The sequence below is a fragment of the Amia ocellicauda genome, chromosome 3 (assembly GCF_036373705.1).
Source record: "Amia ocellicauda isolate fAmiCal2 chromosome 3, fAmiCal2.hap1, whole genome shotgun sequence".
Classification (NCBI taxonomy): domain Eukaryota; kingdom Metazoa; phylum Chordata; class Actinopteri; order Amiiformes; family Amiidae; genus Amia; species Amia ocellicauda.
Genome location: NC_089852.1, coordinates 54,008,468 through 54,030,607, shown reverse-complemented (window position 1 = coordinate 54,030,607; position 22,140 = coordinate 54,008,468). Strand labels below are relative to the sequence as shown.

Sequence of the window (22,140 nt, the reverse complement as noted above, 5' to 3'; positions counted from 1 at the left end):
GGTTATCAAGCAATACAAACTAATTTTCTTCATCATAAACGGCTAACCATTTATATTCATTCTGTGAGTTGGATTTTGGCCCTGTAAAACAGAATTAGCCCAGCTCTCATTAAGCATTAGAATTAATACTTCTGCTTCTATGGGGATTCAAGCAATAATGCAAGTAAAAATGATAATGTATTCTTTGTTTAAATGTCACAAAACTGTTGGGTGCAGTGTTTTAAAATAAAATGGGAAAAAAATGAGTCTTCACTATTCACATATACCACCTTAATTATAAAGGAAAAGGGTTTGTTAACTGGTAGACACTTTCAAAGAACCCAGGAAAATAAAATCCCACAGTAATTTAGGGTAGTATTTTTGCAGAGACTATAGTGTGATGATTTTGGTATATACTGAAACACATAGTTTAAGTACAAATCTGATTAAATATGTACATACAATTGTCAACTATATTATACTGTCTGTCTGCATTTATTTCTGGTATTACAGATTTATAACAAACATAATTAACAAAAAAAAAAGATAAGATTACAATATGCTTTTTGGACTACAGAAATTGTTTTAATAGTGTTTATTCTTCCTGGGTAGGTAGTATTGCCACAATGAAAACAAAGAATACTGAATTAATAGAAGGCTGCAGTGTCTCAAGTTTTTCTATTTGTGTCTATTTCAGTTTTTCAATTGTTAATGTCTTAATTAGACCAAATTAACACAATTCCAAGTTCTTAGGGGGGTTATGATTGAGAGAGACTGGCAGAGCTGTGGGCTGAAGCTGTGTAGCCCTGCGTACAGGTCTTCATTTTACATTTCCAAAGTCTCAGCATATCGTTTTTGTTTTTATACTATGTATTGATAAGAAATGATACAGTATATTAACCAGAAAAACTCAAAGTATGCAACAACGAATAATAAGTATTATTAATTTTAATTAATCAACAGAAGCATTGCTTATTTGCTTTAAATAGTCCCTCCAGAAATCCATGATTCCGTATTCGCAGAATTTTCCTTCTTCTACAGTATTCTCTTCCTCCCACAGAATACTGCAGAATATGCCACTTTTTGAATGATTGAGAAAAATGTATATCTAAAAGAAAAAAAAAAGTGGTACCATACAGTGAGGGGAAAAAAGTATTTGATCCCCTGCTGATTTTGGATGTTTGCCCACAGACAAAGAAATTATCTGTCTATAATTTTAATGGTAGGTGTATTTTAACAGTGAGAGACAGAATAACAACAAAAAAATCCAGAAAAAAACGCATTTCAAAAAAGTTATAAATTGATTTGCATGTTAATGAGGGAAATAAGTATTTGACCCCTTCGACTAAGTACTTGGTGGCAAAACCCTTGTTGGCAATCACAGAGGTCAGACGTTTCTTGTAGTTGGCCACCAGGTTTGCACACAGCTCAGGAGGGATTTTGTCCCACTCCTCTTTGCAGATCCTCTCCAAGTCATTCAGGTTTCGAGGCTGACGTTTGGCAACTCAAACCTTCAGCTCTGTCTACAGATTTTCTATGGGATTAAGGTCTGGAGACTGGCTAGGCCACTCCACGACCTTAATGTGCTTCTTCTTGAACCACTCCTTTGTTGCCTTGGCTGTGTGTTTTGGGTCATTGTCATGCTGGAATACCCATCCACGACCCATTTTCAATGCCCAAGATTTGACGGTACATGGCCCTGTCCATCGTCCCTTTGATGCGGTGCAGTTGTCCTGTCCCCTTAGCAGAAAAACACCCCCAAAGCATAATGTTTCCACCTCCATGTTTGACGGTGGGGATGGTGTTCTTGGGGTCATTCCTCCTCCTCCAAACACGGCGAGTTGAGTTGATGCCAAAGAGCTTGATTTTGGTCTCATCTGACCACAACACTTTCACCCAGTTCTCCTCTGAATCATTCAGATGTTCATTGGCAAACTTCAGACGGGCCTGTACATGTGCTTTCTTGAACAGGGGGACCTTGCGGGCACTGCAGGATTTCAGTTCTTCACGGCGTAGTGTGTTACCAATTGTTTTTTTGGTGACTATGGTCCCAGCTGCCTTGAGATCATTAACAAGATCCTCCCGTGTAGTTCTGGGCTGATTCCTCACCGTTCTCATGATCATTGAAACTCCACGAGGTGAGATTTTGCATGGAGCCCCAGACCGAGGGAGACCGACAGTTATTTTGTGTTTCTTCCATTTCCATTCGCACCAACTTTTGTCACCTTCTCACCAAGCTGCTTGGCAATGGTCTTGTAGCCCATTCCAGCCTTGTGTAGGTCTACAATCTTGTCCCTGACATCCTTGGACAGCTCTTTGGTCTTGGCCATGGTGGAGAGTTTGGAATCTGATTGATTGATTGCTTCTGTGGACAGGTGTCTTTCATACAGGTAACGAGCTGAGATTAGGAGCACTCCTTTTAAGAGAGTGCTCCTAATCTCAGCTCGTTACCTGTATAAAAGACACCTGGGAGCCAGAAATCTTGCTGATTGATAAGGGATCAAATACTTATTTCCCTCATTAACATGCAAATCAATTTATAACTTTTTTGAAATGCGTTTTTCTGGATTTTTTTGTTGTTATTCTGTCTCTCACTGTTAAAATACACCTACCATTAAAATGATAGACTGATCATTTCTTTGTCAGTGGGCAAATGTACAAAATCAACAGGGGATCAAATACTTTTTTCCCTCACTGTATATAACCACTGGTTTACATAATGTTACATAAAGTAATGACTATTTTGCATTTCATTCACAGAAAACATTTTTAAATCACAGAATTTAAGAAAAATGTCTACAGATTTCTGGGGGGACTATTTAATACAAAATTATTTTAGAACGTCAGCATGGGATAAGTTTATATAATTTGATAATTCAATCCATAATCAGGGGCTTGATTTCTTCACCAATTTAAATGTGCTTAACAACTTCAATATAGTAAACATACAAGGGTGGGGCAGCAAGCCTCCAACCAAACCAATTAGGTGTGTAACCAATAGGAGTGGTTTTGAACTTCTTCCTTCCCGTTTTTGTGGCTTTGCAGTGGAGCCCAAGGTGTATGTGTCAGCTGGCTCAGCCCCACTGATCGATGGGGGGAACGAGACAGTGGTGGCCATCTGCACAGCTGAGAAGGGGAAACCCATGGCTGAGGTGTCCTGGGAGACGGACCTCTTTGGACACTCTGAAAGGAAGGTCATTGATGAGCCCAACGACACCATCACCATGGAGATGCAGTACAGGTGGGTGCCCACCCGCTTCCAGAGGGACCGCAAGCTGACCTGTGTGGTACGACACCCAGCGCTGGAGACGGAGTTCCGTATCCCCTACACCCTCCACGTGCAATGTGAGTAAATGGGGACACTATCAGACTCAGGGTCACATGCATTTACAAATACTTTTAAGATTGTAATTCCTGCTCATCAGAGTTAAAGTTTCACACCCTACATCAAGTCAATTCAGTCAAACTCACCTGTTCATGACCTTCTCAACCTTGGAAGGGGACTGTTTTGAAGCAGCTAAAATGATTATTAGCAGGTGTGTGGATCGATAGAACTATGATTAGGATATCTCACCTTCGTTTCAAATAAAAGTATATATGATCATTTTTAGGGAGGCATTAATTTTGTTTTAACTTTTTCCCAGCACTGGGATGGACTAACAACCATATTGAGTCCATAATATGCCGTAAATAGCTAGTATATGTAATACAGTAAAGTAGTGCAAAAGAAATTGATTTTTATTTTATTTAAATGTTTTGCTATTGTTTGGAGCTAGAATTATTTTAAAAACATATGCATCTTATTAATCATCATCCTTTAATTAATGTATCACAGTTGGACAAACTGAAACCTATTTTTAATTTGTGTATTTTTGCTATTGTATTTGTTTGACATCTTACCCAAGACAATTAGGAAACAATAAGGAAATATCCTATTACTAAGGTTATTCATTGCGGAGAGGTAAAATAGTTAACCATAAAACATATAACATTATAGTTGCCAGACTAGCTTACTAGGTACAGTATATTTTTTAAATACAAGAATACTTGGAATATGTTTTGTTTTAAGTTTTTATACAGTTGTATACCACCTTTCTGACCATCTTATTTGATGCTCTAAGCTCTTTCGGAATAATTAAGACAATAAGATGGATCACTTAAGTGGTCCCAGAAATTGGATCGCATTTAACACTTATCCAGAGAAGCTTGTTGTTTAACCAGTAGAGCAAAAACTTTTTACTCCCTTATTTTGTGAAAAGGTCTTGTTTTTAAGAACGTTTGCACATCTTCATCTTAAATGGAAGCTGGTTTTCTTTTAGTATTTGGTACGGAAAATGTGTATGCAGTTAACAGCAAAAAGAATATGGTCCTTTGCAAATACACAACAAAAAGGTACTTAACTTGCCTTCTAATAGTAGGTAAAACAAAATATCTTCTCTTTCTCCATGCTATAATACTTTTTGTATATGCAGAGTAGCTAACCTTGGGAATGTATCTGTTTGACTATTTAATTAAGGTGTTTTATCAAATATTGATTAAGCCTTGGTTAAGGCTTATAGGAAGGGGGGTCATTTGAAATTCACAAGGGTGAGCTTTCAGAAGAGAATTTCATGACTCTATGCAGTTTCTTATTAAACATTGTCAAGCGGACTCGGTTTAAAGAAGCACAATTCCTTAATGGACTGGAAATTAACCTGTGACTTTATTGATGGGAAAAGTCTTATCTAATGCATCTATGGATTTCTCTTGTGATTCATTTTGAAATGAGAAAATAGAGTGAGAGAGGGGGAAAAATTACTTTTAATAGCCTCTCATTTGTGTGATTCAGCTTTTGGGATGTACTACTCTGTTTGTTAAGTGAACTTTATTTTCATATGGCCATGGCATGAAAACAGTTCCTGAAATCTGGTTAAACATTAACCCCCATGACAGGATCAGGTTTTTTTTAGTTTTTTTTTTTGGTGCTTGTTCCTCTCGTGTTTTGCCAACCCTTGCAAAATTGTATCTCTCTGCAGTCTGCATAACATTAACATTAATTAGATGCAACTGATTTTATTTTAAAGATTGTTTAACCACCCCCATACACAAATGGCACACATACAATCTCCATTGTTATCTCTCTAAGACCAGAATCTCATTTATTTCTTGTGACATATTGTCAGGTACCGAGGGATATGATATTGGGGAGGCTTCTAATTAATATCTCCCTGTGCGTATTTGTTAAAGGAGAAAAATAGAACTGAAGTCAGTGTTAATGGTAATGTAAATATTGAATATACTAAAAAGAGACTTTAAGAGAGAACTTGGCCTTTTTTTTTTTTTTTTTTTTTAAATATACATCTGAGGGTGGTTCAAAACAGTTCCTTAAATATATTGGGTTCTCCAAAATTCACAGGGGAAAACTGAACTAACAACTAGTTTGGTTTTCAGTTTGAAACCTCAACATGTCAATCAAGCTATGCAAAGCTTATCTTAAGCACAATAATTTAATAAAACCAACTAATAGCTATTCATATCAAGAAATCCAAATGTCCAAATGTGGTAGAGACTTGCCCCAAAAGACTCACAGCTGTAATTGCTGTCAAAGATGATTTTAACAATTACTGACTCAGGGGGGTAAATACTTCTCTAACCAATATATATATATATATATATATATATATATATATATATATATATATATATATATATATATATATATATATATATATATATATATATATATATATATATAATTTAATTTAACTATTGTTTAACAATAAGAAGTATCTTACTTTTTCAAAGTGTTGGGTAGGTTGTGTAAATAAAAGGAAAACAAATAAGATTTAAAAACGAGATGTGTAAAGATGTACTGTACTGGGGGTGACACGGTGCTGCACCGACCCAAGCTGCTCTGCACTGGGGCAGGGAAATTACCGGGAAACTGCTGACAGCTTTTCCCTGTTCCCCACCATGACTGGCTCCTGTTCTCAATAGAACAAGTGAGCCAGGTTGTAGAAGAGTGAGAGAGCAAGAGAGAGAGCAAAGAGAAAAGGATTTAATTAACAGTCCGAACTTGGATAAATCAATTTTATAACTTTTTTGAAATGCATTTTTCTGGATTGTTTTGTTGTTATTCTGTCTCTCACTGTTAAAATTCACCTACCATTAAAATTATAGACTGATCATTTCTTTGTCAGTGGGCAAACGTACAAAATCAGCAGGGGATCAAATACTTTTTTCCCTCACTGTACTTGTAGAAAATCTTGGAGAAGAAAGTGTTTATAACTTATTATCTGAGGAGTTCACAGCTGAAACGCTGTATCGGTATTTAATTCAATTTTTTAGTGACATATAGTGAGACACGCAGAGATATGTACTGTCTGCTGTCGTTTGTTTTTTCTGATACTTGAATTAATTTTGATTTGGCGAAGCCCAATAAATAAAGCGCGACCCCATCTTTCCATCCGATGGTCCCAATGAAAAGCTCGTTTGGATCGATCTTCGATTTTGATTAAAACGTTCAAAACCATGGACTAATACTGGCGGCGATAGCGAATTCAATGACCCACTGCTGCCGGACTGACTGCAAATATTTGATATGGACTGACCAACCATAAGCATCACAACATACACTGTGATTGGCTGCTGAGTGCTGTGGGTGGGATTCTGGACATTTGAATGTATTGCTCCTTCATTTATTGGTCTATTTGTCTATCAGACATATTTTGTTTTTTCGTGACAGCCTACAAAATGTGTACTCTGTAACGCATGCCTTTTTAAAAGTAGCGAAGTACAATCCTTCACTCATACTTAAGTAAAATTACCACATTGGAAAAATACTCAAAAAAGTACAAGTACACGAAGAAGCTACTCAATCACAGGAACGAGAGTAGTTGTAATTCGTTACTTTCCACCCCTGCATTTAACAACACTGTAAAGCCATGTCGGTTAGCTGGGAGTGTAACACTAACAGTGGTTGAAGGAAAATAAAATTGAAAACATCACTTTCTGTACAGAATGCTGAACCTTAATCTAGTACAACATCTATGGGATCAACTGGAATGGTGAATCAGCAAGTGTACTGTGTTGGAGAATTAGAAAAGTTTTCCTCCAGCCATTTATCAGAAGGATTTTAGTATCAATTTATTGGTCCTTACCTCTTGCAAAAATGCAGCCTTTTGTAAGATGTCTTCATAATTTGGAAAATAGAACTACAAGGGTACAGGAATTTAACTCTGCCTTTAAGCTATATCTAATCTATCTAATGATTGCGGTCTTATTCACTGTGAATAACTTAAAATCTTTTAATTTTTATTTTTTTTGTCTGTTCCAGATGCCCCTGAAATTGATATAACAGGTTATGATGGGAACTGGTACATTGGCAGAGAGAATGTGCACCTCACATGCAGGGCTGACGCCAACCCCCCACCAGCAAGATACACTTGGACCAGGTGTGTAACCAACAGTGTAAATGAAGGCTGACAGGGAAGCTGTATGTCTAATGCCTTTAGCATCTCTTACAATTAATGATAAAATTAATCATTTATGCTTTGTGCTTTTTTGATTAAACAGCCTAAACCAACAACATGTGTAACTAATGAGAACAAAGACTGAAATCTGATAGTGCATCTGTATGCTGAAACAATAGGTTGCAAATGCAACCATGGTTATCTGAGAAAGGAAGCACTGCCCAAGGAGGAACGTATCAAAGACATTTGTCTATCAATGCTGCCATTGGCCCCTGTGCCCATCACTCAAACAGGACCCTTCCACTTCCTATTTGTATAAAAGGTGATGTCTGCACATAGACTTCCTCTTTTTGCCAGGAGCTTGAACTCCCATGTGACCTTGCAACCCTTGGGCAGTGCTTCCTTTCTCATATAACCGTGGTTGCATTCGCAACCTATAGTTATCTTTTGAAGTCGGAAGCACTGCCCAAGGGGGAGAGGTTACAGTATAACCAAACTTTTGCAAGGGAGGAGGCAGTGAGCTGGTAAGAGAGCCTGCCCCGAGGCATGCCTACTAGGAGCCATACCAGCTCTAGATAGAGGCCCAGGCCACATCTGAGCTGCCCAGATGTGAAGACCACAGTCACGCTGTACTTGGGAAGAAATTTTTTTGTTGGTTAGCAGGTTTGCTTTTAGCACATTTGTTTTTCTTTTATGCACATGTTTAGTTATTTTGAATTTAATCACTATGAGATTTAAATTTTTTTTAAGTGATTTTAGTAATTGATTTAAAAAAAAATTTAATCACATGTATTACAATTTTGAAATGTTTTTATTTGTAAAATGTAAAATACTTCAAACAATAAAACAGTAGTTGGGAAGAAAATTAAGAATGGTGTATCCACCAAGATCCAACAAGAATCCTTGTGCCTTCTGCAAAGCCTAGTAACAGTGGCCTCCTGCTCTACCGTCAGAGCCAGGAGTGGGGCCCCTGATACCAAGACAATACCATATAAGCACAGGTGTGCAGTCTCACACCCTGTGCTCAACACAACGGGCTAACCAGACTGGATAGCCACTGCTGGGTAATTTAATTAATAATAATGGATACATAGCAGGGCACAACATACCTCTGCTAACAACAGTAGCATATCTCCACGCTCAACTTAAGTAAGGAGCAGACAAGCTCTACTGTATATTCCAACTAACTATATACACTGCAGGGTACAGGAGCCAACTCATGTGCTGAGGGCTGCTGCTGCTGCTGTGGTGCAACTAGCATAGCTAGGGCAGGGCCACAAAAGTGCTGGCAAAGGAACTATGTACAATGGCGGGGTACAGGATGTAAAAACACATGCACTTTCACCTACAGAATTAACTATATACAAGTGACAGTCTGGTAGGAAGGGAAAACAGTTTTGCGTCACAGACTTGGATAGGAAAGCCAGGAGCCAGTGCCTGATAGTGCCTGAAGCTCAACTGAAGACAACACCGTGTTGTCAATATGGAACATTTGGGATGTCACAGTGTGCCCTGCACCTGAGACAGCAAGTCGACCCACAGGGAAAGCTGCCAAGGCTCATCATTCAAGAGGGGGCCACCGAGGCACTACCAGCAGAAATGTCCTGGAGGGAGGGCGCCAGATGGTCCAAATGTGAACCAGCAGAGATGGGGTGGGGGGGGTCCATCAACCGGGTCCTGTCCATATCAGGGACTCACCTTGCCGGAGACAGACAAAGTTGACGGCGTTCCAACACAATGGCTGCCAGGGAACGGCCATTAGCCCAGGAAGGGTCCTGGTTGAGTGACGGGAAAAGGGGCCAATGGCAGCTTTGATAGACAAATGTCTTCGATACGTTATTATTATTACTTGTATTCTTAGCACGGATGCACGCTGAAACACCTCCCCCTTGGGCAGTGCTTCTGCTTCGAAAGAAAACAAAAGTTATAAAAGTGTATGTATTCTCCCATTCACGCTCTCCTATGAATAAAAGAATAACCAGTAATCATGCAGGTATTTCTGTATTATATCCAGGTTGAAAATCGATTAAAATATGTGACAATTCAAGTCGGTTGAGATGTTAAACAAATCCAGATACACGTTTTAACCCTCAGAGCACTAGGCCCACAGGGTGTGCTCTACGTGTCAGGCCTAGAGCGCTCACAAAATAATCACAGCGCTTAACATAGCACAGCAAATTACTTAATCTTACATAAATACATATAAGCATAATATGAAACCTATATATCACAAGAAACATAAGACACTGACATTTTTCTATAATTCATTTATTTTTGGAATGAATACAGAAATGTTCATTTGGCAAAGAAACAAAACTTATAGACGTCATTTTTATTTTCAAAACAACCTAGTTTTCAGAATTAACCTGATAAAAAAAAAAAAAAACATATTTATATGAATCGCCAGAATGTTCTTTTTAAAATACAAAAAAATGCGGATGTTTACAAATACTTGGTCAAGAGATATAATACGTTTTGCAAGTAGCACACCTGTCTAGAAACTAGTCAGAATTACACCGCAAAACAACAAAAATGAAATTAATCGGATGGTCGGCTTGTGCTGTGTGTTGAATAAATATAAAACATCTTCAAAATGTTATTTCAAATGATTATTATTGTTGTTGTCTTTTATTACTACCAGTAATATTTAATAATAGCAATACTACTACTACTACTAATAATAATAATAGTAATAATAATAATAATAATAAATGTACATTACTTTCCATTGATTGTAAACGCGTGTGTTCGGTTCGGTTTGGCAGAGAAATCGGTTGCCGTGTAAAAATACATCTCGTACTATTACTACTTATTTATTATTTATTAATCTTACCAGCTTTCTTTCGTGTCAATTTGTCTTATCTGTTATTTAAAGGAGATTCTGACGTTTATGTTGACCAGCGGAAATAAACTAGAAACGTCTTAATCTGCATCTTCACCCCTCACATCTATTCCCGTGATACACTTCTGCCTCTCCCTTTTCCAAATCGCTGTCATAACTGTGTAGAATACTAATCGATGTGCCAAATTAAAAGTTTACAATACTAAAAAGTTTATTGTATTTAATTATACCAGTCTCAGACGCAGTAAAATGTTCAAAACATCCCCCATTTAACTAAGTAATGAATAAGTACAGAGCTGAAACATTCATTTCCCTCAATAGCTGTCCACTCAAGTGGTGGAAAGAGAATGCTAGGCTGTACCCACTGCTCTCCAGTCTAGCAAAAGCATACCTCTCAACACCAGCCACATCTGTCCCTAGTGAAAGTTTTTTTCATCAGCAGGGGACATTGTGAATGTGCTGATATTTCTTAAAAAATTGTAAAAAAAAATCCAAGCTAGGAAAGAGCACAGTCAAAAGCCTTAGTTTGTTTATATGAAGAGATTTCTTTTATTTGTATTATTCATTTATTTATTTGATTTTGGATTTGTTGTAAAAACTCAATTTAGTTTTGTTATTTGACATATTTCAATTTCACAAAGAAATGTGCAGCATTTTGTCTGAGTGATAAATAATAAAAGGACACTTTCATTTATAATTTGTCTCATATCTCATTTTGTTAAAAAAAAAAAAAAAAAATCGTGAGAATCATATTGTGAAACCAGTTTTGTGAATCGTATCGCATCGTGAGTTGAGTGAATCGTTACATGCCTAATATCCAGGCATGACATGAATGTCAGTTGAGCTCCATAATCCCCACCCCCACCCCAGAAATGTGGGACCCTAAAGAAAAGTTCATATTTAAAAAGGGAACTACAGCGGTCCCCAAAATTTAAGATTTTAATTCGTTCTAATAATGAATAAGTAAGGTGTATGGGATTTGTCAAGTTCAATTCCATCATACAAGCAATTTATAACACTTTAAAATGTCAAACCTGCCAAATAAGTGTGCTATTTCAGGGTTTCATGATGTGGGAAAACTAAAGAACCACCAGATTTTTCTAACTCCTGGCAAGTTGAGTCATTATGTTCAGTGGTGCTTTAGTTTTAACGTGTTTGTGATCTGCATTCTTAGGCTGCACTTCATTCCTCCTAAGGCCTGTTTGTGTATTGGCATCACAAGTGGCATAACTTGTGTCTCAGGAGTGGAGGGGGACATTCAATGTGAGTCTGACAGTAGGGGAGTGCAAGTTTGTTCACAACCACCACATTGTGTCATTTGGTTACATGAAAGAGAAAGCCCTGTTGCATGCAATTTTGCTATTCAATTTAAGCTTCATCAGTTGGTTAACCCTGCCATCTTTAATAGATTAATATTGTTCTGTAAAAACATAAGGCCATAAGAAGCATCTACAGAATTGGTAACAACTGACATATATTTTAGCCTTTCATGTTAAATGGGTAAATAATTCTTCAGCTACACTCCAAAATTCATTCAAAGTCATTCTGCAATTTTTTGCATATGGTAGGTATTTCTCTATCTCTGATTTGATTTATAGTCAGCATCAAATCATGGAATAGTATATATGGTAGGGCTTTCAGATCCAAACTACACCCCTGTTGTGGGTTGAATATCCTTACTGCCATCAGAAAGTTATGAGCTGGCTGAATAAAATGTGGTTTATTTTTACAATTATAAATTACAATTAAGTTGTAGTAACGTTTCTGAAAAACTGACTATTTATGTTTATTGCGTGTGCTGTGTACCTCTTGTGCCATTGTATTTATTAATTCTGCAACTTTGTTTAATGAACTCTCACTTCATGGTTTTCAAACCACTGAATCGGATCCAGCAGCCATGCTTCGCAATAAGGGAGAGTGGACATTTTAACTTTGCACATCTTTAAGTAAAATTGGATCTTTAACACTACAGTGTATGTTGAAATTTCCTTTTTCATCTGCATAAAAATGGATGTATGTGGATCGATCTTCCACAGCACAATACCAAGTGCCCCATCATGGTATGCATGACTCAGGTGGCAACTTTATTCCTTCAGCCATTTATCATAACGATTTCTATACATTTCTTGGTGCTTACCTTTTGGAAAATGTGATTAATTCACTGGGTCGAAAATCAAGTACTTTCACATTGTCATTAAGACAACACTCTGAAGCCGGGGTGAACTCACCCCTGCTAGAGATGAGAGCTACACCATCTAATCCCAGGTTGAGTGGACATGGGGTGGCCCCAGGGTGACTTACCCCTGAGTTCAGCCCTGCTTGCATTAAAATTGTCCCTGTGCTACAATACACAGGTTACAAATCACATTGTGTTTCAACGTGCAGTGAGGACTTTGTCCCAGGTTGGAAATCTCAACCAGTTGAGAACCACTGGTCTAGTGTGAAAGCAGTTTAGGATTGAGATTTCCAACCCGGGAAGAAGTGCTCACCTCGGGTTGAAAAACTTTAATGTGTTATACAAAAGCAATCTTAATTTGTGAATAAAAATGGCAGGAGTGCCATGGTGTGAGTCAGGCTATGGGCAAATGAAAAAGTGTTCAAACAATTATCGGCTGCCATGCAGAATGCTAGGTACAAATTAAGTGCGTCTCAGTGCTGTGAGAAAATAAACTTTTTTTTTTTTTCTTGTTTCTTTGTTTAATATTACAATTATAATCAATCGGGCAGTCACCGAAAAACCTGTCAATGTTCTCCCCGCAATTGTATTTCACCTGGGTTAATAATATGTATTGTGAAATGATCACGTCCAACCCTGGCGGTGAATCGCAACCCATGTATTGTAGCACAAGGCAAACATTAATGCAAGCAGGACTGAACTCAGGGGAGAGTCACTCAATTTGATGGTGTAGTGTGAAAAAGGCAATTGATAATCAGTACAGTTAAATAAAGTGGAGAATGTTTTTTTCAAATTAGTGTTTTTCTTTATAACTGATTTAAAGAAAAATCACATTGTGTTTAACTTGATTAATCTGGTGGATTTGTTTTGTAGGTGTATTCAAGTTTTTTGTTTCTTCATTCCAGGCTAGGTGACGAGTTGCCAGCAGGTGTGCAAATAGTGAATGACACCTTAGTGTTCAGCAGAGCACTGGAGCGCAATGACTCGGGGGTGTATAGATGCGAAGTGGCAAACGATATTGGACATCAGGCTAAACAGAGGGAGATCCGAATCCAAGGTGAGCTCGCAGTTCCTGTTTCTTTGTCTCCTAAACTGAAAGGCATTAACAATTCACTGTATTCTCAGAGACTTTTATTATATTCTCAGAACATAATTCTCAATAATTATGATGCTATGTGTTCGAGTAGGCTACATTGTGTACCCTTCTAAGGGCTATCATTACAGTACTCAAGATTTTTTTTTTTTTTTTCACAGAATTGTGATTCCAGCTTTTTAAATGTAATATTATCTTCTCATTCTCCTTCATAAACATACTTGCGGCTATGTCTTTTATGGTGTTACAAGGAGAATCGCTGAAGATGTCTCCGAGCATTTTCAGCTGGATCTCCAGTCGGGCTCCGTCAAAGTGTCAGGGAAGGTGAAGGGATTCTATATTCACTGTTTGTTCCTTGTTGGCTGCCTTAATAACCACCTTCTCTCTGAGAGCTGCTGTTTTCATGCCATCTTGATCGAACCTCCTCTTTAGTTCCTCTGTGACCAAGTCCACTGCTTCAAAAAACTTGCGTCGCCATGAGTGTTGCACTTCTGCCTCTGGCTCTGTTGTGTGCCGATAACGGACTGGGGTTTTTGTCATCCTGTGCAACTCAGCATCACCTGGCATTTACAGTCCCGCTGTGGATACCGTGTGTAGTATGTTCTCCACCACTGCATCATCTTGAAGTGCTTCCATGTGCTTTCTAAGCAATTCGGTACACTCAAGGGCACCCAGTGCATTGGCTTTGGGGTTCTGTAAGCTCCTGGCCACCTACTCACACGGCTCGAAAAGTGCTTCGCAACACAGGAGGCCAAAGTAGGTTTTAGCTTTCATTGCTTGCTTATACAGGCCTCCGATCTTAGCTCTAGCGTCTCCCCTTACACCTTTGTCATCCTTAAGCTGCTCCATAGTTCCAATGATTTCTCTGTAGGCCCTACATACATGCTTGATAGCTATTCTTCGTATGCACCATCTTGTTGGACATACGGCCATTATGGTAACTACCTCATCACAGCCAAACATGGAGCTCTACGAGTCATTGCGTTTGGATGACTCACGGATTACCACAGCTATGCCCTGAACAAAGTTCATGGAATCAGCCATAACACTCACCTCATGGGCGGCCTCTTGAAGAACTAAGTCAAGTGAGTGGTTGGCACAGTGGACAAACGGAGACTCCGGGCATAGTTCTTTCAATCGAGCCTGAACACCAGAAAACCGTCCTGACATTTTACTAGCTCCGTCAAAACAGTATCCCTGAAGACGTTCAATTGGGATGTTCAGCCTGAGAAATCTTTGATGCACTTGAACAGGGTGTCTCCGCTGCTGTGGGGAGCATTGTAAAATCCAAGGAAGTCACAGTGAATCTCCATGTTCTCGTCTACGTATTGCAGTGTCAATGAAAATTGTTCCATTGTATTGGCATCCGTGGTACCATCGGCTGTGAGTCCATAGTACGGACTACTTACAGTGAGGGAAAAAAGTATTTGATCCCCTGCTGATTTTGTACGTTTGCCCACTTACAAAGAAATGATCAGTCTGTAATTTTAATGGTAGGTGTATTTTAACAGTGAGAGACAGAATAACAACAGAAAAATCCAGAAAAATGCATTTCAAAAAAGTTATAAATTGATTTGCATGTTAATGAGGGAAATAAGTATTTGACGCCTTCGATTTAGTACTTGGTGGCAAAACCCTTGTTGGCAATCACAGAGGTCAGACGTTTCTTGTAGTTTCTTGTGCACACATCTCAGGAGGGATTTTGTCCCACTCCTCTTTGCAGATCCTCTCCAAGTCATTAAGGTTTCGAGGCTGACGTTTGGCAACTCGAACCTTCAGTTCCCTCCACAGATTTTCTATGGGATTAAGGTCTGGAGACTGGCTAGGCCACTCCAGGACCTTAATGTGCTTCTTCTTGAGCCACTCCTTTGTTGCCTTGGCTGTGTGTTTTGGGTCATTGTCATGCTGGAATACCCATCCACGACCCATGCCCTGGCTGAGGGAAGGAGGTTCTCACCCAATATTTAACGGTACATGGCCCTGTCCATCGTCCCTTTGATGCGGTGCAGTTGTCCTGTCCCCTTAGCAGAAAAACACCCCCAAAGCATAATGTTTCCACCTCCATGTTTCACGGTGGGGATGGTGTTCTTGGGGTCATTAATCCTCCTCCAAACACGGCGAGTTGAGTTGATGCCAAAGAGCTCGATTTTGGTCTCATCTGACCACAACACTTTCACCCAGTTCTCCTCTGAATCATTCAGATGTTCATTGGCAAACTTCAGACGGGCCTGTACATGTGTTTTCTTGAGCAGGGGGGCCTTGCGGGCGCTGCAGGATTTCAGTCCTTCACGGCGTAGTGTGTTACCAATTGTTTTCTTGGTGACTATGGTCCCAGCTGCCTTGAGATCATTAACAAGATCCTCCCGTGTAGTTCTGGGCTGATTCCTCACCGTTCTCATGATCATTGAAACTCCACGAGGTGAGATCTTGCATGGAGCCCCAGACCGAGGGAGACTGACAGTTATTTTGTGTTTCTTCCATTTGCGAATAATCGCACCAACTATTGTCACCTTCTCACCAAGCTGCTTGGCGATGGTCTTGTAGCCCATTCCAGCCTTGTGTAGGTCTACAATCTTGTCCCTGATATCCTTGGACAGCTCTTTGGTCTTGGCCATGGTGGAGAGTTTGGAATCTGATTGATTGATTGCTTCTGTGGACAGGTGTCTTTTATACAGGTAAACGAGCTGTGATTAGGAGCACTCCCTTTAAGAGAGTGCACCTAATCTCAGCTCATTACCTGTATAAAAGACACCTGGGAGCCAGAAATCTTGCTGATTGATAGGGGATCAAATATTTATTTCCCTCGTTAACATGCAAATCAATTTATAACTTTTTTGAAATGCGTTTTTCTGGATTTTTTTGTTGTTATTCTGTCTCTCACTGTTAAAATACACCTACCATTAAAATGATAGACTGATCATTTCTTTGTCAGTGGGCAAACGTACAAAATCAACAGGGGATCAAATACTTTTTTCCCTCACTGTATGGCACGGGATACAATCTCACTGTGAATAGCGCAGGTGTACTGTTGAATTACTTCATTCTGAATTGTGTCCGATAGCCAGTTATCTCTTCTAAGAATCCATTCTCTCTCTTTTGGGAGATTGTAGGTACGTTCCAGCATAAGTTCATACAAACTTCCAACACGGTTGGTCGTTTCAGAGGTGCACAGACTTGGCTGAGAGTCTGCCTCCGCAAAATCACGTAATCTTTTTATGTTTTGAGGCTTCCCAAAAAAGTCAACAATGCGTTTTTGCACCATTTCGACAGGTGGTCAGCTAGCTACATCAGATTAATAATCCACAATCCAGGAACAGATTGTCGAAGGTCAATAGCTAGATACGTGACGTAGTAAGGTCATGTGTCTAGCATTGGACATATTTTTGCTGTCATTAATGGCTTACTGTTACAGTCATTAGTTTTCCTAATGAATCTTAATAAATCTTAAGGAATCTTAATGAATTTAATTTATTTATTTTTGTGTAAACCCCAAGCACCCCTACTTCCCACGGATTTTTCACAAAGTCATATTAATTTCAGTACAAAAACCTGAATGCATGTGCTGGCCAATTTATTTTGTCTGTGCTATTCAAAATTGGCAAGTCCAGGCTCTATCAGCAAGACACAGTGGTGGATGGAGGGTTTGAGAGGATGTTAACCATCCTTTAACATTGAGAGGTTCTTGATTTATTATTTTTTATTTAAGCTGACTGTGTTCACACAACAGCTCTATGAGCTTCTACATCTATTTAGCTTGCTTTATAAAATGTTTGTGCATTAGGCATGCTCATCCAGCAATCCTTAGCTGCCTGTGGAATTGGTGTTGTGTGTCAGCATGAAAGGTTTCCTTTACCTATATGAGTGGCTATATGAGTGGCAGCTTGCTTCAACATTTCTTTCTCTTTCACGTGTCTCACGATCAAGGTTTTAACCCCTCCCCCCCACACAGAGAGACAGAGACAGAGACACCGAGAGAGACAGAGAGACGCACACAGAGAGCGAGAGAGACCCACACAGAGAGAGAGAGACACATAAGAACATAAAAGTTTACAAACAAGAGGAGGCCATTCAACCCATCATGCTCGTTTGGTGTCCATTAATAACTAAGTGATCCAAGGATCCTATCCAGTCTATTTTTAAATGTTCCCAAATTTTCAGCTTCAACTATCGCTGGGTAGTTTGTTCCAGATTGTGACAACAATTGTGTGAAGTGTCTCCTGTTTTCCGTTTTGAATGCCTTGAAGCCCAATTTCCATTTGTGTCCCCGGGTGCATGTTTCCCTGCTGATCTGGAAAAGCTCCTCTGGTTTGATGTGGTCGATGACTTTCATGATTTTGAAGACTTGAATCAAGTCCCTGCAAGGTTCAGGCTCACACAGAGACACTGTTAATACTCATGCTATGTGAATATTATCCTTTTTTCCCTCTTGGTTTCTAAATGAAAAAATGCAAGGGAATATAATTTTTCCTTTTATTTATCTATGCATTTTAAGTAATTTCCAATGTTTTAAAAACAAGATGCTACCATTTGGCTTCCAACTATTGTGCCGGATAGTGATCTTTTATTTATTCATAAGATTATACATCTTTTATACATCACTTTCTCTTGTTTCTTCCCACAATGCTAATTTATCAATGTAACCTCTTTTTCCAATTATGATTGTCTCCTCAGTAAGTGTGATTCTTTACCTTCCCCAGAAAACAACATCCTAATAGTTTTGTGCAGCACTTAAAGGATCTTCTAATTCATACAATAGATTAAAAACAAATCCCAGTACTACTAGTGCTGTTTGAATGATATGCAGGCGATATGAAGAAATGTCAGTTGCTGTTGGCAGAATGGTCTAACTGCTTTATTAGTGCCTGGGCCAGATGCATCTGAGAAAATGAAGTACTCCACTCCTCAATAAAGGCTTTCAGCGATTCCCTTCCCCCAGGAAAAGAGCAGCTGAGGCTCCCTCTCAATGTCGACAGAGCCTGCTACTGAGGCAGGGTCCTTTTCAATTCCAGACCTTATGGAGCTTAAGGGGCTTTATCAGTGCTCCCCCCTCTTTTCAAAAAAATTCAGCAGCATTATTTACATTTTGGTTTCCTCATTTGGATTATGTTCCCTGGTGTCAAAATCTGGAATGCAGTTTTGAATGATTTATAAAGGTGCCTGCTTGTTTTTATATCACCTCCAGCTTTTGCCAAGATCTCATGGTCAACTGGTGCAATTTGTCATAATTTGTATATCTGTCTTGAGAAGAACATACCTAGCAACAGCAATACTGAGATATTAGCAGTGCTTTTTTGTTTTTGTTTCCTCTTTTTGCACCCACGTTTTAATCACTAAATAGTCAACTCAATTAGTCGTCCCAACCCCTACAATGCCATGCTTTGCTAGTAGGGAGGAGACAAATCAAGCCTTCTTTGGGATGCACATTGTCAATGCCATCTTTTTTTCTTTTTTCTTTTTCTTTCTTTCTTTCTTTCTTTCTTTCTTTCTTTCTTTCTTTCTTTCTTTCTTTCTTTCTTTCAACACATTGCAAGCTCAGAATGTCCACAGCTATAACACCAATCAGAGGATTGCAGGCTGCTGGAAAATGTTAATAATCTGAATTTTCACGTAACTGATAAAATCATATGGAGTTGCTATTGTGCGGTGATAATGAGGATTGTCCAGTCAACTCTTATCCCTGACCTGGTAACATTCAACTACTTGTGAATTTCGAACGTCCAGTCAAAGCCTGCAACTGCACAGCCAGGATTGAGGACCAAACGGATCCACGCTGTAGAATACATTCTGAGCCCTCATCAGCAGTCATTGCCTACTCTGGCCTGCATTGACCTAATTGACACTGCATCAGGGACATTTCCCGGTAGAAACACTGCTCGAGGTGTTCTTCTCCACACAGTTACATTTACAAATTAATAACAAAATCTGAAGGGGTTATACAAATATAAAGGGAGGAAACTTCAACTTAAGTCTAAATACAGTAAAACTATTTATCATTTATCACTATGTACTCTCTCCCTTAAGTGACGGACATGCAGCTGGGCCTTGATACAATGTTGAACAAAGCTAATTCTCACTCATAATTGCTGAATATAATATATTTTTATATAATAATGAAACAAACTTCTACTGCCTGGATTTGAACATTTTGCAATTTAATGAATAAGAAATAAGTTATTGTTCTGGCTACAGCTGAACTCTGATGCTTATGAAATGGAAATAGTTTTTCTTCCTTTGATTTTGGCATCAACCATTTAACTCACTGAAATAATTTGTAAGGTTTTTGTTTTTTCTTCTACTGTCTCCCAAATTTCTCGATGCCTATCAGTTGTCTTAGCTTGTCCCTCTGTCTGTGTGTGTGACAGAAATGACATACAACTATTTTCCAAAACCTTGTGTCAGTCCTTGGAGCCTTGTTAAAACTTGAATGCAATTAACAACCCTTTATGTGTCTGCTATTGATGCAGTTTTAGCTACTATAACATACACAGAGGGCTAAACATTATCTCATTTCACCTTTCCCAGCAAAACTTGTGCAATTGCATCAAAAGGCTGTTAATATGATAAACCATCCTTTTGTCAGGGTCCTCTGGAAGCCTCAAATGTGAAATTTCTTTTCTGTGGGTCTTGAATTCACTTCTCTTCTCCAACTGTGAGTCCTCCACTTGCAAGCTCAGTGTAATGTGTGACCTTGAATTGGGTTTTCTTATTGAGGGCATTCAGGACACATTACTGTTTTTGTTTTTGTTTTATGTAAAAGCCTCTGTTACAGATTCCTCATTTAGAAATAGTTGTTGTTGTTTTTAAATGCTTAAAATATTTTTGTTCTGCAATGCGAGAATATGATTATATTTGCAAAGAACATCCAGTAGAAAATAAGTTTCAGTATTTTATGAGTAATTCAACAAAAACATGAAATACAAGGATGCCTGTGTGTATTCATATTTTTATCAGAATGGCAGCCCTACCATTTAATTAAAATTAATATACTGTTGTAGTAAGCTAAGACTTTGGACAGACATGTTTTTGATGTTAATTTATAAATATAAATTACTCTAATAAGTTTGCTAGATAAGATTGTTTCAAATGATGGGTTTACATTATTTTGACTACAACTGTGTAAGCAACAGCAAGGGCAAAACATAACCTCAGCAGCATCTGATACAGCTTGACCTGGTGCATCAGAGAGATGCCCAGACAGACAGCCGATATTTATACAGCCTAGAATTATGGTGGTAAAATGCCAATTAGGTTGTTGCAGGGTGCTCATTTCTATGTTGCAGGGCCCTGTTCTTATTGCAGAAGCAGTTTTTATCAACAATTACCTGCTATGTGTTCCTTCTAACACATCTAGAACATAAGAAAGTTTACAAACGAGAGGGGGCCATTCGACCCATCATGCTCGTTTGGTGTTCATTAATATCTAAGTGATCCAAGGATCCTATCCAGACTATTTTTAAATGTTCCCAAACTTTCAGCTTCAACCACATCGCTGGGTAGTTTATTCCAGATTGTGACTACTCTCTGTGTAAAGAAGTGTCTCCTGTTTTCCATTTTGAATGCCTTGAAGCCCAATTTCCATTTGTGTCCCCGAGTGCGTGTGTCCCTGCTGATCTGGAAAAGCTCCTCTGGTTTGATGTGGTCGATGCCTTTCATGATTTTGAAGACTTGGATCAAGTCCCCACGTAGTCTCCTCTGTTCCAGGGTGAAAAGGTTCAGTTCCCTCAGTCTCTCAGAGTAGGACTTTCGCTTCAGACCTGGAATAAGTCTGGTTGCTCTCCTCTGAACTGTCTAATTATATGTAATCTAAGCAGCAATTTCCTTCTTGAAGTGTGGTGCCCAGAACTGTACACAGTATTCCAGATGAGGTCTAACTAGTGCATTGTACAGTCTTAACATTACTTCCCTTGTTTTAAATTCTACACTTTTGACAATATACCCTAGCATTCTGTTTGCCTTTTTTATTGCTTCCCCACATTGCTTGGATGGAGAAAGTGAGGAGTCCACATAGACTCCTAGGTCTTTCTCATGCGTTACTTCATCTAGATCTGTACCTCCCATAGTGTAATTATAGTGGACATTTTTGTTACCTGCATGTATTACCTTGCACTTGTCCACATTGAATTTCATTTGCCAGGTGTCAGCCCACAACTGAATATTATCTAAGTCCCTCTGAATAGCCTGTGCTGCCAAGATTGTATCTGCTGAGCCACCTATTTTAGTATCATCTGCAAATTTGACAAGTTTGCTAACTATCCCAGAGTCCAGATCATTAATATAGATTAGAAAAAGCAAAGGCCCTAGTACTGATCCCTGTGGAACTCCACTAACAACCTCACTCCAGTTAGAAGTGACTCCTCTAATTGACACCCTCTGTTTCCTATACATCAACCAGTTCATAATCCATCTACTTACATTACCCTGAATGCCTACAGCTTCCAATTTGAGGTGATGCAGGTGAGACTGATTGGTCTGTAATTTCCTGGCTCAGTTTTGTCCCCTTTCTTGTGGATTGGTATGACATTTGCTGTCTTCCAGTCAGTGGGCACATCCCCTGTTCTAAGTGTCATTTGGAATAATCGAGTTAGCGGCCTATAAATAA

The 22,140-nt window shown here is 38.9% G+C and overlaps 1 protein-coding gene across 2 annotated transcripts in view; it reads left to right on the top strand.

Moving 5' to 3' along the window:
- LOC136746996 (nectin-3-like protein) overlaps positions 1 to 22,140 on the top strand; it is a 193,829-nt gene that overhangs the window by 90,106 nt on the left and 81,583 nt on the right. For both annotated transcript variants that reach the window (XM_066699933.1, XM_066699932.1), the window contains exons 3-5: positions 3,025 to 3,324; positions 7,295 to 7,412; positions 13,354 to 13,505. In XM_066699933.1, coding sequence (XP_066556030.1) covers positions 3,025 to 3,324; positions 7,295 to 7,412; positions 13,354 to 13,505 — 570 coding nt within the window. The remainder of the gene's footprint in view (positions 1 to 3,024; positions 3,325 to 7,294; positions 7,413 to 13,353; positions 13,506 to 22,140) is intronic.